We start from the raw sequence: 24180 nt of genomic DNA, 5'->3' as shown, positions 1-24180 counted from the left end.
GGGATACTGGGTAAGTCATTTTCCTTCTCTGAGGCTGCATCGGATTGAAGGGCTCAGGTCCCATAGCAAAGTAGATCAAGGCTTGGTTCTCAGCCCTGCATGATCTTGGGTATGCTACTTAACTGTTTGGAGCCTCATCTGTTAAATGGGCATTTTAACACCCTTTGAGGTAGCTAATGCAGATAGAGAGTGCAGCATGGTGCATGGGATATGGCAAATGATCAATAAGTGCTAGATACCAGCATTTTCACCTGCTAAATACCTATCCTGCCCTCCTCATTGGCTATTCTGAAGATGAATCAAGGGACTAGGTGAGAAAACGCTTTGTAATATAAATGGTACAACTGTAAGGAGTTATTATTAAATTATCACCATGATCATTGCTTTATGTTAAGTTATGATATTGAGCAGGGGATATAGTTTTCATAGACATGCTTCTCATAGGCTCTTTTGGTAACGAGATTGATTTTGAAAGGCTATCTTCTATGAAAGATACAGTCACATTCTTGCTTTGAAAAGCTGAGTCTCTCAGCCCTGAAACAGAACAGGTTCATTACACAGTGAGGATTAATTAGCTGTCGGGTATTATTAAATGTTCTCACTCTCAATACCCACATAGAACTGGAAACTATGAAAGTGAGCAAGAGGTAATCATAGTACGGGGAAGGGAAAAAAAGACACAATTGCTGGCAATGCACATTTCAAGAGGAAAGCGTGTTAGTAAATTATAGTCTGATTAATATCACATCAGCTCATTCTCTGTTTGGAGTCACTGTGCTGAATCTAGTCTTCAGGGTTGCCTGCTTTTTTTTTTTCTTCTACCACTGGGATCAAAAAGAAAAGGAAGCTGGACTTTTCAGTGTTTAAAGAGTGCTGTGCTGTGGATGTTTACACTGAAATGCAGGATATTTGAAAGCCTAGGAAAGGAGAGGAGGTAAATACAGATACTGGTATTTATAATTATATAGCAAATATAACACGTCTCTCCAAATTATTTGAGAATTTTCAATCCTCAAATAATAAAAAAATAACAGAGGTTCATAAAAATGATAGCTCAAATGGGCCTTAGGGATGATAGAGTCCAGTGACCGCAGACCCCTTGTCTCAGCCACCAGGGGCAAGTGTTGAAAATGCAGATTCCTCTGGGCCTCCTCTCTGGAGTGGGTCTCAGGAATCTACATTTCCCAGTCCTATGCTTGGCAGCTTAGAAACTAAGCTTGGAGGGAAGAAGTATGATTCATCAGTTAGGCTGTTATGTTACACAGCTGGTTAGTAAGAAAGCGAGAACCAGAGTTGGAATTTTCCAACTCCCAGCCACACCCCAGGGCCTCCTTCTCTGTTTCATCTGAAGTCCACTTCATTGGCATCACTGGCGTGGCATGGGGAGGATCTCTGCTCTCGTGGAAACTGAATAGGCCTTCTCTGCTCTTTATCATACGGATGGAATTCTCCCAGGGGTTAAGCACAGATACGTGAAATCCCATAGGATGCCATGGACAGCGGGATTCCACAGTGGGGTCTACAGATGTCATCTGAGAAATTCCATCCACATAGCAAACAAGTGCAAGGTAAAGTCTGGGCAGAAGTTCACGGTATAAACTCTAAGTGGCACTTAATCCAGTTGTTTTCCCCATAAGATTGCCATGTCTCGAGGGACAAAGGACAGTCTTATTCCTGTTATATTGCCAGTACGGTTGCCACTTAGTAAATCTCAGTGAGTAGTTTGAAGAATAAATACAACAGTATAAAAAGTATAAAAAGAAAAATAACTGAATTGTCCCGTATATATATAGGCCAACTATCAGTAGGGGGTAATAATAGCCATGATGATGATGATGTTATTAATACTAAAACAACAGAAGGGAACTAACATTATTGAGTGCTTTTTGTGAGCCAGCACTACACAGGCTAAGCTGTTTGTTACACAAAATAACTTATTGAATCCTCACAACAATTCCAGGAAGCAGTGACTATCATCATCCCCGTTATACAGATGAGACATTGGAGGCACAAGGTGTTCAAATATAGCCACATGCCACATGATGTTTTGGTCAATAACACTGGTTCCGTAAGATTATAATACTGTATTTGTACTGTGTCTTTTCTATGTTTAAATATGTTTAGATACACAAATACCACTGTGTTATAATTGCTTACAGTATTCAACACGGGAACATGCGTACAGGCTCGTAGCCAAGGAGCAACAGGCTATACAATGTAGTCTAGGTATGTAGTAGGCTATACCATCTAGGATTGCATAAGTATACTCTATGATGTTTTCACAACAATGAAGTCACCCAATGATGCATTTCTCAGAATATATTCCCATCATTAAGTGATACATGACTGTCATATGCCCAAGGTCACCAGTGGAAAGTAATGGAGCCAGAATTCTAACCAGGCTGGACTGACTCAACAATAATACTCTTCACTACTCTACTTTCCAGCCTCCAAAACCCCTGCACATTCAGAGCATCAAGGATGGATTTATGCCAAGTCCACCCAGTCTGATAAGGTGGACTTAACATGGCGGTTCTGCAGACTTGAAGGCATAGGCTAATGAGAGGAAACAGAGTCGCCAATGCTTGTGAGCTCAGAAGCAGCTCAACTGCAGACCATGTGCCCATTAGTACAGGGTAAACATCTAATAGTCTAGCAAGGTGGTCAGCACAGAGTCTATATTCAAAAAGTAACTGCTGAATAAGCAGATGTATCAATAAATGAATTATTAAACAAATAAACAAGTGAGCTAATCAAGCATACAATGACCATCTCATTTTGGCTTTCAAACATAGGGCAAGAACCTCTTTTCCTCACATCTACTTCACTGTCTCCCTTCTTACTTTTGGTCTTTAGCAGAGCTGCTGGTGTCTGAAATCACATATTTTACACAGTTTTACAAGTCCGTTGGGGTTAGGGCTATCCCAACATGTGCCTGCTTTACTGCTCACATTGAACATGTTCATAACCGAACTCATCATCCAGTCCTAAACCACTCTACCTTACATCTACAGACCCTTCCCTTAAAAGTTCGCTTTGAGAAATCCGTTTTTAATGCCACTTTCCTGTGAGAACTGTTCTGGTCTCCAAAAACCACAGCTAATTTCTTCCTCCTTTGATCAAATTGCAACTCTCCAACACTTTCTCAATGCATTTATCTTACTATATTTAGTGCCATAGTCATTTGTATATTAGTCTTACAAATCCTCTTTATCAGACTATGTATTTCTGAGGAACAGGAAGGAAGCCACTCAGACTGAGTAGAGATCGTATATTGAGGATCATAGAGGAAGGGTTTTCCATCCTTCTTGCATTAATTCCTCATAAGTCCATGAGCAGTAGGTACTGTGTTCACTGTTTTGCAGATGGAGAAACTAAAATTAATTTGCATGCTGAAAGCTCAAAAAGGTTAAATGACTATTGGGAAATTTGGGTAAGTGGCAGAATTTGAAGCCAGGTCTGTTAGATTATTAAGTTTGTGTTTTGAATCACAAGACTGCAACTTGCCATCTGGGTTCTCATCCCTGTACCTTGAGTACAGGAGGTGCTCAAGACATTTTAGATAATGTGAACAACAGAGGCTAAGATTATAGTAACGTCTGGCAGTGGCCATGTGGGCAAGTCTTCTGGGACAAAAGGAAAAGCATGGATTTGTAGTCATTAGAAGGCTTGGCACCTTTCCTGCTTCTCCATCTGCCACCAGAGAGAGACTAGGGTAGGCTGAGTCTCTGCCTACGTTCCCTCACTGGCCCATTATAGTTGCAACTTACAGTAACAACCAGCACGTGGCCAACCTTAGGAGACCTGCCCCTGACCGTGGTGGCCAGGGCAGCCGTTTGCACTCACCCGCAGGGTTGTGATGGTGGCAGGATCCCGGAGCCGGCCCTCCTCATCTTTCAGATTGTAGCCTTCTGGCCTCTTGTCACGCTCGCTGACCTTCCACAGCTTCACAGTTTTATCTGTAGTGGGCAACCAGATTAAGTCAGAATTATAGTGAAAAGCAAGCTTATAAGGGAGTTTCCTGGGGGCAGTGGGGAGAGGAAGAGATAAGGACGGATAGAATTGCTACAGAAGCTGGCTCATGTAAAGGGTTACCATGCATAAATCCCATGTCATTTGAAGGCAGAGCTCATATTTCAAAACAAAAACATACATTATGCTGGGACAAATGGATTTCCCTGACACTGGGCTCTTAAATCTATAGCTTATAGCTTAATTTAGCTCATTCAATAAAAGCATTTATTGAACATTGAATAATAAGAATGCGACATACACAGAGTTTACAATGTAACTAAGAATTTTACATGAAAAATTGGTTTAACAGTCATAACTCTGGAAGTAGGTGCTATTATCTCTATTTGAGCATCTCACCTCACTGACACATTGTCCTTATCACGTCCTAAAAGGCCCTTCATGACCTGCCCTCTCCACTTTCTCCATCTTTCTGACCTCCCTGTCCACCCTCTCCCTGCTCACTCACTGTGCTCCTGCCACGTGGCTTCCCTACTGTTCCAGGTACACATTAAGCTCACTAAGCCTCAGGGCCTTTGCACTTGCTGTTTCTTCTGCCAGGAAAGCCCTTTGCCCTCTTTTTCACATAATTTGCTCCTTTACTTTTCTCTTGAGTTTGCATCCCAACCTTAGAGAGGCTTATGTAAAACCTACCTAAAAAATGCTATCTTCAGAACCATTCTCTATCTCCTCTCTCCTGCTTTATTTTTCTTCATAATACTTTTTACTACCGGACAATTGATTATTTATCAAATAACTATCTGTCTCTTTCACTAGAGTGTAAAATTGTTGAAGGTAGGGATTCTATCTATCTTGTTTATCACGGTACCACCAGCACCCAGAACAGTGCCTGGCACACAGTAGCTGCTCAATAAACATTAGTAGGGCAAATGAACAAATCTCATCTACCTGCATAGTGCATATTTCTAGCAATATTCAGGGAAATAAAATGGTAAGGAGATACATTGAAATGCTCCTTTCCTTTTGCTGCCTTTATGGAGTCTCCAGCTGGAAACTACCTTTCTCACCTTTGTACTGCCCCAGCACTTTATACGACTTGATGACACCTGGCATTCTCCATAGCATTAAAACAGAGAACTCCTATCCCTAACAGAACTCCCATAAGAACTCCCATCCCAGATGTGTCATGTGGGCCAAGGAAATGAGTAAAAAGTGCTAAAGGATCTGTGGAGCTGGAATGGCATGCCCTACATGCAGGCTTTTAATTCAATTTTTTTTTTTTTTTTTTTTTTTTTCTGAGATGGAGTCTCGCATTTTCACCTGGGCTGGAGTGCAGTGGCACAATCTCAGCTCACTGCAAGCTCTGCCTCCTGGGTTCATGACATTCTCCTGCCTCAGCCTCCCGAGTAGCTGGGACTACAGGTGCCCGCCACCATGCCCGGCTAATTTTTTTGTATTTTTAGTAGAGACGGGGTTTCACCGTGTTAGCCAGGATGGTCTCAATCTCCTGACCTCGTGATCCGCCCGCCTCAGCCTCCCAAAGTGCTGGGATTACAGGTGTGAGCCACCATGCCCGGCCTAATTCTATTATTTAAAGAGACAAGATCAGGCAAACAAATCATGTCTGCCGGCCACATGCCTTGGTGGGCTTTCCTTATCAGATCCAGTGTACATTTTTTACACTTGTTTTAACATATCTTTTTGAAGGCAGAAACTTGGTTGCCTTCTTTGTATCTTCCTCTGTCCTGCACAAGGTAGGGTTTGGAATTAGACAACCGTGGGCCCAATCCCCACTCTGACGCCAGTCACATGGCCAAGGATGGGGATTCCCACGCAGTAGGTACATAACCCTTCCTCCCTTTTCTCCCTCCTTCCCTCCCTCCTTTTTTTCCTTCCTTTCTTTCCTTCCTTTCCTTCCTCTCTCCTTTCTTCCCTTCCTCTCTTCTTCTTCTTTTAAATTGAGATAGTGTCTCACTCTGTTGCCTAGGCTGGAGTGCATTGGCCTGATCGTGGCTCACTGCAGCCTCGACTTCCTGGGCTCAGGTGATTCTCTCATCTCAGCCTCCAGAGTAGCTAGGATCGCAGTCACATGCCACCATGCCCAGTGAATTTTTGTATTTTTTATAGAGACGTGGTTTTGTCATGTTGCCCAGGCTGATCTCAAACTCCCAGGCTCAAGCAGTCTGCCCACCTTTGCCTCTCAAAGTGCTGGGGTTACAGGCATGAGCCACCACACCCGACCATAACTAGTATTTCTTAAGCAACAAATAGGATTGCCAGATTTAGCAAGTACAGAACACCCAGTTAAGTTTGAATTTCAGATAAGCAAAAAATAATTTAGTATGAGTATATCCGACATAGTTCAATGTTACAAAGAAAGATGGTGCCTCAGTTTCTTTATTTGTAAACTGGGGAAACAGTAGCTTCCTCATGGGGATCTGATGAGGATTAAATAAATCACAGCATGGAGAGTGTTTAACACAGTATTAGTCTTCTAATAATGGTCCACAAATGACAGCTTTTATTAGAATTAGCAAATTGGGCAACTGTTCTGCCATAATAACATGTTGCTCTGACAGCTTTAGCTTCAACCCTCAATGATGTCAGCACATCCTATTTCTTCTCTGTAACACTGTCAGGGGAGAAAAGCCATCCCTCTGGGAATTCCTTCCTCTTTTGCCCCTTGCTTCATTCCTCCACTTCTCCTCACCTGACTTTTTGCCACCACCTCCCACTTGTCATGCCTTTGAGTGGACAGATCTTCTAAGCAGGAGATGTGGATCACAGTACCATTGCGCCTTGAAGAGGCCAGAAACAAATGCTTTGTTCTTGGAGGTCTTAATGCACCACATGGTGAAGTGGGCTTTCAGCAGCAAATAAGTGCCCCATTTTCTTGTATCTGGGCATCATCTGGGCTGCTCATGTCTGACACACTGGCAAGGCTGCTAAGTGTATGATTTGTGTGCTCTGAGTTGTGCAGTCACCCTGGCTTGTGCTAGAGCAAAAGGAGATCCTGCTGCATACCGAACTGCTTTTTAGGGTGAGAAAATGAACATGGGCCGTATTTATACAGTTATGTGATTAGCTCTTGATCAGCTGTGGCTTAGAACATCCCCAAAATTTTAATACCAAATATTTTTTGTTGCATGGCTTTGGAATGTATCCCGTCCCATTTGCAAAGTTAACATCTTATATTTTTCTTATCATGAATGATAAATTGCTATACAGAGAAACAGAGAAACATGGGAATAACATGAATAAAAATCACCTACAACCTCTCCAGTCAGGGACGATCATCAACATTTTGCATAAATCCTTATAGTACTTTTTCTATGTACTTTGGGGGGAGAATACAAATCTATAATATTGCATATATAGATTTTGTATTTTCTCATTTTATTTTCTTTTTATTATACAAGTGGTACATGGAATGTTTATTGAAATAATCATAAAGCTAAAAAAAAAAACTCCCTTAATTCCACTAGACAGAGATACCTATTATACAAATTTTGTGATTTTTTTATATTTATGTATACAATTATGTAATTTTCAGTAAATGTAATATGGCATACTTAGTTTATAGTATGCATTTGCCTAATCATATTTATCTATACCAACATCTATCCCTGCAAATATATTTATAGGGATAGAATATATTATGTATACTATAACATATTGTATATATGATTTATAATAGTGATAATTTGTTAACAGCTAAAGTACTAATAGTAGGAGGCTTACTAGTAAACTAGAGAAGAATCACACAAGGAAATACTATGTGGTCATTATGGTATTTTAGAATATTTAACAATTGGGAAGATATTCCTAAGTGTTATATTAATAAAAACCTAGTTACAAAAGAGTTTGCAGAATATATCATATTTCTGTTAAGAAACAAATTTATTCGTATCTTTTTGATTTTTCTTTGAAAGACTTAACAGTGGTTCTCTCTGGATGGGAACACTTTTATTATTTTTGTTCTTCTGTATTTTTTTTTCAATGAACATGTACTAATTTCATAGTGAGTAAAACAAATTCAGTATACCCCCCTTCTCATTATAGGTATTGAAGTGGAAGCAGAAAATGAGGTAAAACAATGTGTTTTTATGTGGTAAATAATTTGAGAGTCTAGATTCACAATTGAATGTTGGTTTTATTTTTTATTGAAATTGTAAAGTTGAAAATATATTCTAGCAGAAAGTAAAAATTGTTCCTAACTATAATAAGATAAGCAGTATATTTTCTTAAAGATAATTGATGGTGAATTCAATCCAATTCCCCATGGTTGGGTTGCCTGGAGTCATTCTTGACTTTATTATCACACTTTTTTTCTTGACTCAGTATCTTGATGCTTTGTGAATAAAAAAGTCTAAGGAACATGTGGCTGTTAATATGAGTAATGACTTTTTCTTTCTTCTTGCTGGTTCTCTGAGTAGTTTATCATCACTTGTGGCAGCTTTTAAACACAATCTTATCATCTATCTTCATTTTCTCTTTTGTACAGTAGTTCCAATTGTCTTCCATTAATTTTTGCATGTTAACCTATTTGGCCTAAGGGGGATTCTCAACCTCAATATTAGTATAAAAAAGAAAATTACATAAGAACATGGGAATTTTTCTTAGAAGAATCATTTTGAGATGCTGTTGGCATATGAAACAGTATCCCAAATGGGAAGATAATATCCTTGTTAATCAAAAAACTATTTAAAAACTCAATTAACAGAATATTATGCTATATAATTAATCTTCATTGCATTTCACTGACTTTTTCCTATCCCCCCCAACAAAGTAGTTAATAAGTCCTTGAGTTTTTTTTTTTTTTTTTGAGATGGAGTCTTGCTCTGTCACCCAGGGTACAGTGCGGTGGAGTGATCTCGGCTGACTCCAAGCTCTGCCTCCTGGATTCACGCCATTCTCCGGCCTCAGCCTCCCGAGTAGCCGAGTAGCCGGGACTACAGATGTCCGCCACTAGACCCGGCTAATTTTTTTGTATTTTTAGTAGGGACGGGGTTTCACCGTGTTAGCCAGGATGGTCTCGATCTCCTGACCTCATGATCTGCCCGCCTCGGCCTCCCAAAGTGCTGGGATTACAGGCGTGAGCCACTGCGCCTCGCCAAGTCTTTGAGTTTTAAATGCAATAATCAATAGGCTAAATTTGGAATATAAAGTGAGTTAGCTATAGAAGACAATCAGACATTTTTCCTCTGCCTGAAGTAATTAAGTCAAAATCATCAGAAGTCTCTTTTATTCCGAGTAGTGTTGAATCTGCAAAGCCTGTTAGTGAAACTTAAATAGCAAAATTAAAAGGAAAGAAATTGAAACAAATTTATGTGGTTTGGCTTCCAAGAAATTAGGATTGCAAAATGTAAACAGAACAATAAATATAGTTATGAGAAAGAATCAAACTACTTGGAATCTGGAAAAACAGATGAGTAGAGATCTGGTCATGAAGAAACGAGATATGCTTGGATAACCCTAAACCAGCTGCGTCCGAATTGTCATTTTTTAGACTTCTATGTTGGTTTTATATTTGAGAGATTTGGGGTTCAAATGCATTAAATAACTTTCCCCCTTTTTTCTATAAGATTAATATTAGACTCATTGTAAAAACTTCACAAATTAAAATGACAAAAGGAACAAATTGACGTTACCCATACTGCACAAAAATTAATCATAATGAACCTTATGTTGTATTTCCTTCCAGTCTTTAAAAATATTCATGTATGTTTGATCACATTATTGACATTGTATTTTTTCACTTGAAATATGAACATTTCCCTTTCTTTTTAAATCCCTTGCTTCTTGCTTCTCAATTTAAATTAAAATGTATATTCCTCATGGACTCACATATGAGATAAAATGAATCATTCTCCAACTCATTTTCTTGGGAGAGGGTGTTTAATTTTTAAATACGAATCCTCTTAATTGTTATGCTATTCAATTAGCACCCTTTAACATGTGACTTTATGCCAAGTTGTTTTGAGCTTAGATGGCTTCTTTTAGCAAGGATTTAAGAACCTGGAGATTAGGTAATTCCACTGTATAAAGACTTACCCAGTGATTATGTAATTTGTCTCTCAATTCAATACCCAACATCCTCTCTCTCTGACCTATTTATGTCAACTCCTCCTCATCCAACAAATGGTGTTAAGTATGGAGGGAGATAGGGAAAGAAACCCTTTCTTGATCAGTTTTTTGATAAAGTCCCTATCTCTTCTTGTCTTGTGCTCCTATCTTAGAACTTAATTTTTGTCAGAGAGACACACAGCCATCTGCTTTATAGACCCTAAAATATATTCAAGGATTAATAACTTCTATTCAATATGCCAACCTCACAGAGACAGCATGTTGAGTTTCCTGAAATGTATTCCCAGAATAACATTCAGTGAATCTTAAGACAGGAAGTCACATTCCAAAAAACACCTGCAAATAATCTGCAATAGTTGAAAACTGCAGATAATGGGTCTCACATAATTGGGTCATAAATTTAATATTTTAAAAAACAATAGTTACTATTTATTGAGGGCCTAATCTTTGTGTGCCAGGCACTCTGCTAAGCATCTTGCAAATGTTATTTCTAAGTTTTTCAACAGCCCACACAGTTCAAAGGAAAATTGAGGATAAGAGAGATTGAAGTATATAGTTTGGCCGACTGTATCTCTGAAAATACCAAACAGGAAAAATCACTTCCACCTACCATTAGTAGACAGAAGAAAGTAAGCTGCATTCTGCTGGGGGAGCCATCTTATTTTATTGATTTTTTCTTCTATTTCTAAACTCTTCAGGTAATCGAACTCGGGTTCATGGCTCTGGAATGTGCTATAAACATTGTATTCACCCCTACGATGAACCTGATTTTTACTCTGTAGGAAAGGAAAAAAATAGACAAAAGATTAAATCACAGTAGCTAACTGTAAAACTCGCCAACTCCCTTTCTTTTCCAGCAGTCATTGAGGGTGGGATGAGGGTAGGGGCCATGATAGTCACTAGCACCTCTGAAAAAAAAAAAAAAAAAAAAAAAATATATATATATATATATATATATATATAATTATACACATGAACTTCTGTACTATCATATAGTATACATAATACATACATAGAAATATATTAAAATAGAACAAAATTTTAAAATCAATATAAATAGAAGTTCTAATATTTTCTTTTTGCATCCTAACAGATGCTGCAGTCACCCTTTGGAGTGAGACATCCCACAGTGGCATTCGTAAATACTTACATGGACCCCTTAAAGAGAGTACAAAGTTGTAGCATCTGTGACTTTCATTGGCTTTTTAAGATCTCACCTGATTCTCATGAAATCTCTGAGGTAGGTGGGGCAAGGAAATGGACAAAAGAGGCTCAGATATTAAATGACTTTCCCTAGGTCTCACAGCTCATAAGGAGCAGATTTGGGCATCAGATATGCCCCTGCTCCCTTTTTTTTTTTTTCTTTCCAACATGAGTGACAAAGCAGACAGGAGCTCAGGGATGCTACCTGCATCATTAAGGAATGATGAGACTTTACCTCTTGGCTTTCCTCTAGCACTGATTATGCAATGAGCAAACAGCAGGGACTACATATATGATGAGAGAATTAAACACAAGGGCAAGGGTCTGCAGAAACAGGAAGAAAAAGAAGAAAGGAAGAGAGGAGAAAAAAACAGGATGTGAAAGAAAGAAGGAGAAGAGGAGGAAAGCGGAAAGGGAAGTTTTATTTAAGGTATTTTAGGTCCTTATTACCAAGAGCTTCAAGAAGCAGGCTTTGAAAAACTCAAAAATACAAATATGAGTCTTATTAAACATTTGTTACAAAATCCTGACTCTTAATAAAAGGGTTAATTTCCAAATGTATGTTTCCAGGTGGATATAAAATATCCAAACCCAAATCTCAACTTACTGACCAGTGAGAGTGCTGAACCCTGGGTGTGTAATGTATTTGTGCGGACTCTCTGGGTGTGTGCCTCCTGAGAATTCACTCCTGGAGCTCACCCACTGAAGTCAAAAGCAGGTCTGCCCTAGATGATGTCACTGGGTTTGTTTCTCATTTTAATCCCAAGACTGGCCACAAAGCTTAACGCTTAACTGCAGGTTCGTTATCCTCATTGACATTTATTTTTTATTGAACAAAACTACCCTGCTTTAGAAAATGTGTCCCCCATCATTCTATTAATGAATCAGGCTTCCCAAATATTTCACTAAATTAAAATAGGTGAAACCTATAAATAGCTAACGGAAAATGTAGAGCAGAATATTACTGGCAACATGCTGCCTTGGGTAATTTATGCTAAATAGCTCCTCTGGTTCCTCTTTACCATCACTGCGAACCTAATTGGTTTTTTTTTTTTTTTTTTTTTTTTTTTTAAGAAAAAGCTGGAAAAGGAGGTTTGAAAATGAGTGTTCAAAAGACTTTAAATGCTGACATACTTGGTACTATCCTGCTCATTTGCAGAGAGAGCCAGTCCACCTTAACAATACATTTATAAGAGTGTTGATTTGCTACCATCCAAATCAGACTGTCAAGTGTGTGTAGTATGTGCCAGACCAATTAGCACTAGGCAGCTCTGGAAAAGTAGGAAATATTCCAGGTCACGAAGAGCTATTAGTTTCTACTTGCCAACCACATTTTCGTGTTTCCAGGGCCAATGGAATAGGCTGGATGCCTGATTTAATGCTGAGCACTTGAATTTATATGGAACCCCAAGGGATTACGATGCCCTTATAGAAATTAATTGCAAATAATGTGCAATTACCAAATATATCACCTCTAAATGAGGCTTTCCTTTTTTGAGGGGAGGTGTACCGCAAATGGCTTTGAGGCACAAAGCAGGCTTTAAATTGCTAGGGAAGTCTCTTGTGAAACCTTCCTCTCACACTGGGCCTCCCTCATGCTTCCCAAGTGCCTGGTGAATCTCAGAGGCAGGCAGTGGCAGATGGGAGAGTTACTAGAACACAGACTGGCCTGCTGGAAGCTCCAAGACCATGCCAGGGGAGACCAAGGAAATCAAACTGGGCCATAATTCCATTCTGACAAATAGAAGCAGACACCAAAAAACTCAATTTATATGAAAAAGAGAAACAATTCCTAGTGGAACCCATGTCTCAGGAAGAAATGGGTTTATGAGAGTCACTGGAAGTTAGAACTCCTGCTCAGAAATGGTCCTATATGCAGCACTCAGCTCCAGGGGCCTCTGTGTCACCTACAGTGATACTGTGATGTGTGTTGTATGCTTTCTCAGATGCCAGTTTGTGGCCTTTTACTCCCTTTGGTGAGGCAAGCTATCATTTTTTTCTCTCCTGTCCCAAGTTGTCCTCTTCACATCTGTTGGCAAATAAACTATGTTTTTTTTTCCTCGTACATATTCTGGCAGCACCTGAAATCAAGGAAGACTGAATTTCAATGGCTCTATGACAGATCCCACTGAAAAAGGAGGAGTTACGCTCAACAAGCACCCATGGAATTTTGCAGGTCAGGCGAGAAGTGAAGTTGTTTTGCAGGTGTAACATCCAGGCGTAGAAAGATAAGGCCATGCCCAGAAAGGCTTTCTTTTACAGGGCTTTTATGAGTCTGAACGTATAACTGTTGATGTTAATGACTTTTTGGCAGTTTTTAGTTTTCGAGCAAAGCATCAAGGTTAAGGGCGACACGTAAGGATTAAGGAACAGTAGGAGGCCTCCTTTAAAAAGTGAAGAAAATGGGCATTTTGCATTCACCACCACTTACCTCCTGCTCTCGTTGAAATATTACAACCCGACCCCCCTTGTCCCCTGTCGCTAGTAATTCTCCCGTGTGGTTGAATTCTACCGTAGAGATAATGTCAGCTGCAAAGAAGAAGACAAAGGCAATTTAAGTAACTGCACACTTACTTTGAAAGGATAGATAATAGATATACTTTTCTATGCATTTAAGGGCTTAGGGCTTTGTCTCTGCAGTGGAATTTACAAGGATGTTATGTTCTAGGTTTTAAATGCCACCAGAAGTGGCACTTGGGAAGTAAATTTCCCAGATGCCCACACTGCACAGTGGTCTCCTGGAACATCTGGAGAGAATAAAAGGGAAAAACACATTTATACCCTTTTAAGGAAGAGAAAATTAACTTCATGATGGCCGAAGGAAATGGTGATTTTCTTTGATGATTTCTACCAACCACAGACCCTTCGTGCACCCATGGCCTTTACACCAAGAATCTTCCCCACACAGGCTTCAGCTGTGGCTATTCAAATCAGGGCTAGGGGCTGTGATGAAGCAGGGTTAGGATGCTTGAATCTCAGACACAGAAAATGGAGGAACAGAGCACAAAGAAATCAATGGGAAAACTCTGACAGTCGATAATTCAAGGAAGGAACTGATGAATGCTCCAGCTTGGCCTGTGCTCCTTCTTTTTTTGTGAGCCCAACACATCCTTCTGGAAGAGCATGCCTTATTTCAACCCCAGGAGAAGGGTGCTGAGAAAACAAGGTCATAAGGGCAGAGAAGTGAGGGCAATTTGTACTCTGTATTTCTAATCAGAGAAAATGCACAGGCACCAGGAACTCAGATCACAGATAATTGCTGAAGGAATGCCAGCCTGCCAAGTCTTTCTTCCATGCTGGTTACCCCCGGAGGAACATGGACAGGTAAATTACCTATGATTGGATTTATTAGGGCTATTTTTAGAAAAATGTCAGAGGTTAATTCCCCCACAATTATTCCCCTGCAGGGCTCCAACAATTGCTACCAAGAGTGCAAATGAGTTAAAAAAAAAAAACAAAAAGAGGCAGGGGAATTATGACTATGGCCTTTGACAGGAACATTCTGAAGATAATGTCTAGGTAAGGAGAAACAGTGAGGTGGAAAACTAAGGCAATTACCCCTGAGTAATTCTGATCTCAAATCTTACTTTTATATCATTATTTCAGGATTTTCTTTGTATGCCTGATTTGTTCAGGTAAGTAGTGTAAAATTCTCCAATTCACATATAACTGTTCTTTTCCATGTATGAAAAGGCTCCTTATGGTCATTCATTGTGCAGAAGTTAACAAAAATAAGGCATAAACCTTGGTCACTTTCAAGCTAGACACATTTAAAAGAACAATTCTTGATTTCTTGTTTTGACTTCTTAGATGACTGACCTCGTAGATAGCAAATTCAAAGCCCTACAGGGCCACAAAGTAACATAGGTGAACTAGAAAGACTATGTATGTCTCCTTTAACGGGGCAAATGGCTATTCAGCTTAAACTGATTGGGGACGTGATTGCCTGCATTGCCATGTATTGCCTGATGTTCTCATTGTTTAAATATATATAGGAAGCTGGAAATCAAGACTTTTATGCAAAAATCTCTTAGTTTATACATTGGCAAGTATTTTTTTCAATGCCATGAGAATGAAAAAGTTAATCATATCTTGGGCTGAATATGGTTTGTGGGTTATCAGTTTATGACTTCTGGTGTACAGAGTCTTCACTTGGAATAGGCTATGTCATTCCAATACTGATGCTTTTAACTAGAAATCTAGTTCATTTTCTCAAGAAGACTCCTCCAGTGAATACTACCTTAAGGAAACACAAAATAAGCAATATGGTTACTAAGTTCCAGATGTAAGTTTAGAAGGTCCATTTATGTAACCAATGCCCATGAATTGAGAAGGAAGAAAGTCCAGCCAGTGAGAAAGCCAGACACCTCAAGTGAGTTATTTGACTACTTTCCTTTGTTATAGTTTGCCCATCTTAGCAAACTACTCCCATGTTTAGAGGAGAGAAGGCATCTACTTAACATTTGCAGTTGCTTCTGATTGCCCTGCTTGAAAGTACCAGTACTAAGTTATACTTCTAACATTAACCACTGCTTCTGGCTTTTCAATGAGTGGTTAGCAAAGGGTTATTCACGGGGCTTCCAATTTGGGTACAGCCTAAAGTGGGCATGGCTATGGCTTTTCAATTTTTGTCTTTGGTCAGGTACAAAGGCTGGTCCAGTTCAAGGCTCTTGAACTGCTCAAATATAAACATTTCTCAGAAAGAAAGAGTAGCAGGAAATAATGAGAGGGTGGTGGGAGTCAGGCCTGAGGTTTACAATGCCCGGCTCTTGTCTTAGAGCTACGTTCTAAAGTTCTGCTTACATGCAGTCTATGCCCTTTCACTGGACAGTGATTAATGCAGAACACTAGAGTTCTGGGTGGGCTGCAAGGGCCTTACACTGAGAATTAAAGATGGGGCTTTCCTTTTGGTGAAGTTGGGTATCAGTAGAGAGTTAAGTAGCTTTTCCTAATGTGAGCTCTTGGCTCAGTTGCCAAGACAATATTACTCCAAGGGCAACAACACTTGCTTTCCCAGGGGATGACACATATATTTTCCTTAGTCCTAGACTCTGAAAATGTCTTTACTCTAAGACCCATGCAAGTCAAAACAAGGCGGGATCCAAGTGGAAGTCAAAGTCACATGATTTAAGCCAGTATTATTAGAATTCTGCATTATGGAATATTAGACATGGTCCCAGGTAATACAAATATTTCCTTTGTTTTCCAGGTGTTATTATTTTGCAATGCTATGTCTCCCTCAAGAACCTTGTAAGAGAAAGGGTGATTTGCATGGCAGGATTCTGAAATTCCTTAGTCCTCTTGCAGAGACCTTACCTTTATTTTAATTCTACTAGCCAGCTGCTCTGTGCATGAACCTGTTTATATCATGCTATTGTCTACTTCCCTTCAGAGAATAAGCCATGGCAGCTCAAGTTAATACTTGTTTTGAACTTTCATGTTTCCTGACTCATTTATCATTGCTAAGCCAGTAGGTGTAACTGGAATACTTTACTGCCCCATCCATCTCTGCATATCTTTATCTATGACTGTTTAATAATTGATGCAAAACTCATGAACCACTATATATTCCAATTTCAAGATACTGAAACTTCTGATACAAATACTCTAGTGTTTGCAGCATGCTCTTTGGTAAGGCAGTTTAAACTGGAAAATATACTGCTCAAGACAAAATAATTTTGTGATATGGAAACAGGATGTAGTAATAAGGTAGCAAGTTTAGAGATAATAACGTTATTTGAAATCATGATCAACAGAAATCAATTCATCAAGTTCGACCTGGCTTTCACCTTTAAATTATAAGTTTATATGACAATTCCACATTTCATTAAATGCTCAGCCTAATCATGCTGTTGATCAAGAAACTACAAACTTGAGCATTTTTCCTCTGTTGTATATAGATGTGGATAAAGTACACATTGACTAAAAACAAAAGCCAGAAACAGCTAGAAAAGTCAAATGTAGTTAAAATGATTTTTAAAGGAAACCCTGGGTAGTGTGAAGTTTGCCTTGCTCCAAATCTATTTGTGCTGATTTAATTTCCACAAGATGGTGGCCTGGTAACCCCATTTCTAGCTCAACAGGCACTATTAAGGTTGAGTTTATTATATTTTTTTAAAATCAATCTCAGCATCCTACAAAAGTTCTGGACTGGTAATTTCATACATAAAGTATTATTTACCTGAATAATAGATATTGACTTAACAATGATACGCATGTGAGGCTAATGATTGTGAGGCTTATGGAAATAGAGGAATCTCCTAGTTCATCCCTAGTCTCTTGCAGTATCACGCTAGGCTGGAGTCTATGCAATGCCAAAGAATTGAGTTGAGGCAGGGCACCTGGATTATTAGGTGATATACAGCTCACATAGCAGGGTGACTGTTTTGATAAAATGGAGACTCAGTTTAGACTTAGGATCTAAACTCAAAGTCTACAGATGGAATATCTTACTGACCAGGTCACTAGCACTGACCTCTCAACATCAATCATAGAGATGGAAATGCAAGGGTAATGCAATTTAGCTTTCAGAGCCCATTAAATGTTTTATCTTTCATCTAAGAAACATTTGGTAGATAATATCATAAAGTCATTTACCCTACTTGCATCAGCTGACTAGTTCTGCCCACTCAATACTTGGCTTTATTTCTGATGACTGGATTGGGTTTTGGTAGTTTTCTCCTTCAGCTAAGATAAGAACGGAAAATATATTTCATAGTGAATGACAACGGTGAAATGATCATAGTTACCAGGTTTGTGTTGAGAAGGTTTTGCGGGGCCACTTCTAGGCTGGGGTGCCATGATTAATGGGTAATGAATCTGGGTGGGTGGTGGGGGAGGTAGGATGTGTATCATTTGTCATCCCAGCACAGAGGCTTCTAGCTAGACTGGCAATGACTACTTTGTGGATCATTAAACAAACAGGATTCTTAGGCGTCCTGATGGGAATTACAGTTGTTCCTCCCATCCATATAAAACTGTGGTCTCCTTCTTGGGTCCTGGTTCACAGTCCAAAGTCAGCATCCATTTTCTCTGATAAGGTTTACTTTGGTAAGTTTTGGTAACTGAAATAGTGCATTTGAGTAAATTTTCCACAAATAGGGGGTTGGGGAGGGGATAGGAAAAAAGTCTGGTTATGGCCAAACCCAAATACTCCTACTGGGATTATGCCAAGATGACCTTGTTGAAAGATGTTAATATGTCATAAAATTTAGAAAATAATCAGTCAATAAAACAGTTTATGTCAAATGATTGCAATTTTGTCAAAGCGTTTTCATTTCAGAATATATCTTTTCTTTCTTTCTTTTTTTTTTTTTGGCAGAGGTAGCTGAGGTTTTATTTTGGACAGAAAAACAAAACAAAACAGAACAAAAAACAATTGAATTGTTTTGTAGCTGGAGGCATGGGCAAGGGGCGGGGGTCCCCAGGCAGTTAACTCCACCGCGGGTGGGCTGAGGTTTAGGGCTGAGCCTCAGGTAAGTCTCCTGTTCCCTGTGCTTCCTTGCACAGCAGCCTCCCTCCTGTGCTCTGGGGCAGCCGCAGGAGGGGCAGGCTGGGAGGGGCTGCCGCAGCTGTTCACTTGGGCAGGAAGAGGACACCAGCTTCCCATCTCGGGTCTCGATCTTCTTCACAACCATGGCCCTGGTGGAGCTGGTGCGGCTGAAGGGGCTGGAGCCTGCACCAGAGCGGGAGCTGGAGCCCAGACGGTAGCTGAGGCCAGAGCTTGTGAGGCCCCCATAGGCCAAGCTCACACAACCTGCATAGCCGCTGGTGGTCTTCGTATGGATACTCATGTTCTGCATCTTCCAGCAGCTTCCTGTAGGTGGCGATCTCGATGTCCAGGGCCAGCTTGATGTTCATCAGCTTCTGGTAGGCACGCAGCTGCCGCGCCATGTCCTACTTGGCCTGCTGAAGGGCGGCCTCCAGCTCCGACAGCTTAGCGTTGGCATCCTTAATGGCCAGCTGCCTGCGCTGCTCGGCATCCGCGATGCCGGCCTCTGGGGAAATCCTCCAGCCTTTGAGGCCCTTAGTCTCAGCCTGGAGCCAGCTGACGTTCCGGTTCATCTCAGAGATCTCAGTCTTTGTAAGACGCAGGTCATCCCAGCCAGCGTCTGCAGCTCCTCATACTTAATCTGATATATGCTCTCGGCCTTCGCCCGGCTGCAGTTGGCGATCTCCTCGTAGTGTACCCTGACTTCAGCGATGATGCTGTCCGTGTCCAGGGAGCGGCTGTTGTCAATGGACAGCACCACAGACGTGTCCGAGATCTGGGACTGCAGCTCCCGGATCTCCTCTTCATATAGCTGCCTGAGGAAGTTGATCTCGTCAGCCCTTCCAGGCAAGACTCCAGCTCTACCTCTTTAATGTAAGCTTCATCCACATCCTTCTTGATGAGGACAAATTCATTCTCCATCTCTGTACGCTTATTGATCTCATCCTCATGCTTGTTCTTGAAGTCCTCCACCAGCCCCTGCGTGTTGCCAAGCTCCGCCTCCAGCTTCAGCTTCTCCTGGCCCAGAGTCTCCAGCTGCCGCCTAAGGCTGTTGATGTAGCTCTCGAACATGTTGTCCATGTTGCTCCCAGCTGTCTTCTGCTGCTGCAGGAAGCTCCACTTGGTCTCTGGCATTTTGTTCTGCTGCTCCAGGAACCGTACCTTGTCGACGAAGGAGGCAAACTTGTTGTTGAGGGTCTTGATCTGCTCCTTCTCCTGGGTGCGCACAGCAGGGATGTTGGGGTTCACCTCCAGGTTAAGGGGGCTCAGCAGGCTCTGGCTGACCGGGACGGCAGTGAGGCCTCCCATGCCACTGGCCCCACCATAGTCCACCCTGGAAGCTGCTGCTGCCCACTCGGGAGAAGCTCAAGGAGCTGATGCGGACGCCAGGCCCACTCGTGTAGGAGCAGCTGCAGAAGGGCCAGGTGCCAGAGGTAGACACCTTGTAGGACTTCTGCACCCTGATGGACACGGTGGAGGCACGAGTGGAGGCAGGCGGGCTGAACCAGGCAGAGATTCCAGAAGGAGCGGAGAAGCTGCTTCTTGGTAGAATATATCTTTTCTAACAGGTAAAGCAATATGTACACTTACAGAAACTCTGTTAATGACAAGGTGGCACTTAAAATATAAAACTGAGTTTCCTTTACAATCTGACTCTCCTACAAGTAATTGTTAATGACTACACATACCCACACACTCTGTCTATATAGACAAAAGTTTATCAGGGAGAATCCAAAATGGTACTGTTTTGGTGTAGGACGTACATAATTTATTTTCTTAAGGTCTTTTTCTAAATCTTCAGTATTTTCTATTTTTTGCCATAACCATAAATACTTGAACACTTTTTAACTTGTAAACAATTTTAATTTGTTTTCAAACTGAATGAAAGATTTTAGTACTTAGCAGCTTTAAAACTTTTTAAAAATTTAAAATTTATATATAGGCTGGGCACGGTGGCTCACGCCTGTAATCTCAGCACTTTGGGAGGCTGAGGCAGGTGGATCGCTTGAGCTCAGGAGTTCGAGACCAGGCTGGGTAGCATGGTGAAACACCATTTCTACCAAAAATAAAAAAGTTAGCTTGGCATGGTGGTGTATGTCTGTGGTCCCAGCTACTTGGGAGGCTGAGGTGGGAGGATCGCTTGAGCCTGGGAGGCGGAGGTTGCAGTGAGCCGAGATCATGCCACTGCACTCACACCTGGGCGACAGAGCCAGACTTGGTCTCGAAAAAAAAAAAACTCTATATCTGTATATCTATATATCTATGTATGTATGTGTGTGTATCTATGTATGTCTCTCTGTGTGTGTGTATGTGTGTAAAATTCATTTTTTGTGGCATCCGGTTCTACAGATTTTGACAAATGCATAGAGATATGTATCCATAACCACTATCATGATAAAGAACAATTCCATTAACCCCAGAAAGTTCCTTCATACTGCTCTTTTTAGTGGACAATTCTTCCAAAAGAAGTAAAATTATGGGAATAAAATGAACTGATAGATATAAGAGCTTGTAAGAGTTAAAAATGCTGTGTAGATACGAGGTTTAACACTACTGGTCTCTATTGATATGACTCAACTTGATTTGGCACCAATAATTATTTTCTCAGTACACAGAGTCAAAGATTTTTTTTTAATCTTTCTGTCTAGATGTTATTACTATTTGGGATTCTGTTTGAGTGGTATGGAGTTAAAAAAAATTCATCAATACACTTTTGCCAACCTGCACCCAAACTAGGTTATCCATGAAGTATTCTACCTTTTCACGTATGTCCTTGTCTTTAAATGGAACTATGTTTGAGTTCCTGATTCAGTAGCATCACCTTCTTAACTTGACACTGCTTCTCACACTCATTTAGTTTGGTACTAAAGACAGAAGTAGTAAATACACAGTTCTGATTACACATGCCACATGCTTGCTATCCTTGACCTACTGTGTGTAATACATACTTTCTGTTTGATACAGAATTGTTTCTTCTGTCATCCAACCAGTGTCTGGTATTTGGATACTGAATCTTTTTCCTTTCATTTAATTAATTCTGTGCATACTGGTTTTATCTTCAACCTGGTGCTGGTATACCTCTCATATGAAAGAATACAGATAGAAGGGTCCAATAGCTCCAAGTCCCAAGCTCTTATCACAATGGCTGTTTCCTACTTAACCATAAGTGCATTATTTAAAAATGGGCACTGCTTAAATGTCAGTCTGACCCTGTAGATCAAGCCCATTAATGGCAGTTGATGTGTCATGGCAGATACTCTTGGTTGGCTACTCCTACTCAGTGTCTTTCTTCCTTGCCTGCCTCCTACTGTCCCACTGTAGAGGCTGGAAAACCCACATACTTGCTTTTTAGTCTCCCTTGTGGCTAGGGGTAATTGTGTGATCCAGATCTGGCCAATGAGGCGTATAGGAAAGTCTACTGGGGAAGCAGGAGGGGGACAGAGATTCTGGGATTACTTCCCTGAATAAAAGGAAGTAAGTGAGGGGAGGCCTTCTGACCGGACTCTTCCTTGCTTCCTGCCTTTGTTTGTAATTAAATGTGTTCATAATATGTGGGGCTGTGGCAGCCATCATGTGACCATGAGGTAATAAGCCTATGGACTTTAAAAGGCTAAGAAGCTGAGAATGACAGATGGGAGAATGAGACAATATCTTTGATGACATTGTTGAACAACTAAAACCTACCTTAAGACAGCCTATGTCTGAAATTGTTAAACCCTGTGGTTTAAGCTACTGTTAGTAAGTTTTCTGTTATATTCATCTAAATTCATGCTACTATACATGTCTTTCCACCTTGCACAGGGCCAGGTTATTAATGCGTGTTGAGTTGGAAACTCCCTTGCCTTACAACATCTTTGCACAAATTCTCACACGCACATTTCCATTTCACTCTACCACACAACCAATTTTCCTTCCTACTTCCTTGATTCCCAGTATTAAGATGATTTGTGTTTTTCCTCCTTCCCCTGCTGTGGAGATGGTGTATTATTTTTCAACCATTCAAATATGAAAGCAGCTTACTGGGATAGAATGCCAACTCCAATTTATTCATGGTGTTCCTTTGAAAATTATGACTTCAGAGATACCTAGCCACACCCTCCTTAGGAGCCAAGCTTTCCCTGCTAATATGCAGGAAGCCCACCATGCTTGCTGAGCTGTGAAAATCCAGATGGTGAGAAGCAGGTGAGTAATGAATGCCATGCTGTTCCCATTAAAATGCACACAGCTTCCCCAGGCTGACCAGATCTCCAACACTAAACAGGTTTGAATCAACCCAAGGACATGTGGGTTGATAAAGATTGCCTTTTATTCAAAACAAGTTCCTGCAACATAGAAGCCTAGAAGATAAAATTTTCCCATAGTTGGAACAAAACTTGCCTAAAGGGCAAAGAAGTCTTAAAAATTATAAGACTCTGAGTACAGAAAAATCCAGTGGGAAATTGATAGCAGTTCAGACTTGTCTACACGCCTGTGTGGTTTACAGTGGAATCTGCTGTCAAGGTGTTTACCATCTGTTACCCAACCTTTCAAAAAGCAGAGGAGTAATTAACTGCTCAGGCAATACAAACTCTGTCAATCATTCAGATCTATTATCCATTCAACATGGGACATCTATGGCTGACCCCAAAGTCAGCAGGACTCCAGGTCCAAAATGACAAAGCTCTCACATCTGTGGGGAAATGGGAGTTCTTGGGCAGGCCCTGTGCTACCTGCTACCCAAACACACATATTATGGCATCTGGCACATGTTTGGTCAGAAATTCTGCTTTGCCAGATGCTCTGAAGTCAGTAAGACATGGTATCCACTTTGTGGAGACTAAAATTCCCCATATTTGGGGGCTGGCTCAGGTATCACTTCCTTAAGAAGCCCTGTGTGACTTCTTTTAAGCCCAAGACGGCTCCCTTTATTATGCAGCCTCATTGCTCCCCATACTTCGCCTTTATAAGTTATCACCCCTAATCATTAGCATTTATCACAATGATATTAGAATCATTTAAATGCCTGTTTCAGTCTCTTCATTGTAAACTTCACAAGGAACTTGTTCACCACTAAACCCTCAGTGCCTAGCCGAGTCTCTTAGTATATAACAGATGTTTCTCAATCTTTTTTTTTCTATACTCACAAGTCATCAAGCAATTGATCTTTTTTCTTTAATGGATCAGTGAATGAGCATTGAAGAGAGCCAATACCAAAGTAGACCAACATACAGAGAATGGATAACCCTAAACAAAGTACCAACAATCAAAATATGTATCCTGGGTAGATGTAAAAATTTACTTAAGATGTGAAGCAAGAAAAAGTTCTCATTTGGAATAGTGAGTGTTTGATGATTTTAGAATGAGATACATTGCTCAATAAAGAATAGATCTTGTCCTAAAAAGCCTTTGCAGCATTGGCAGGGATTCAGGGTCCTATGAATAACAGG

At 40.5% G+C, this 24180-nt stretch overlaps 1 protein-coding gene and 1 pseudogene across 15 annotated transcripts in view; both read right to left on the bottom strand.

Moving 5' to 3' along the window:
- PPP2R2B (protein phosphatase 2 regulatory subunit Bbeta) overlaps positions 1-24180 on the bottom strand; it is a 500674-nt gene that overhangs the window by 95819 nt on the left and 380675 nt on the right. For all 15 annotated transcript variants that reach the window (XM_055285753.1, XM_055285747.2, XM_055285749.2 and 12 more), the window contains 3 exons: positions 13694-13791; positions 10670-10835; positions 3847-3959 (listed from right to left, as the gene is read on the bottom strand). In XM_055285753.1, coding sequence (XP_055141728.1) covers positions 3847-3959; positions 10670-10835; positions 13694-13791 — 377 coding nt within the window. The remainder of the gene's footprint in view (positions 1-3846; positions 3960-10669; positions 10836-13693; positions 13792-24180) is intronic.
- Positions 13805-23188, bottom strand: LOC134737104 (keratin, type II cytoskeletal 8-like; annotated as a pseudogene).

Source organism: Symphalangus syndactylus, chromosome 7, assembly GCF_028878055.3.
Source record: "Symphalangus syndactylus isolate Jambi chromosome 7, NHGRI_mSymSyn1-v2.1_pri, whole genome shotgun sequence".
NCBI classification, from domain to species: Eukaryota; Metazoa; Chordata; class Mammalia; order Primates; family Hylobatidae; genus Symphalangus; species Symphalangus syndactylus.
The sequence above is the reverse complement of the archived record's forward strand: the minus strand, read 5'-3'. Positions and strand labels throughout refer to the sequence as shown.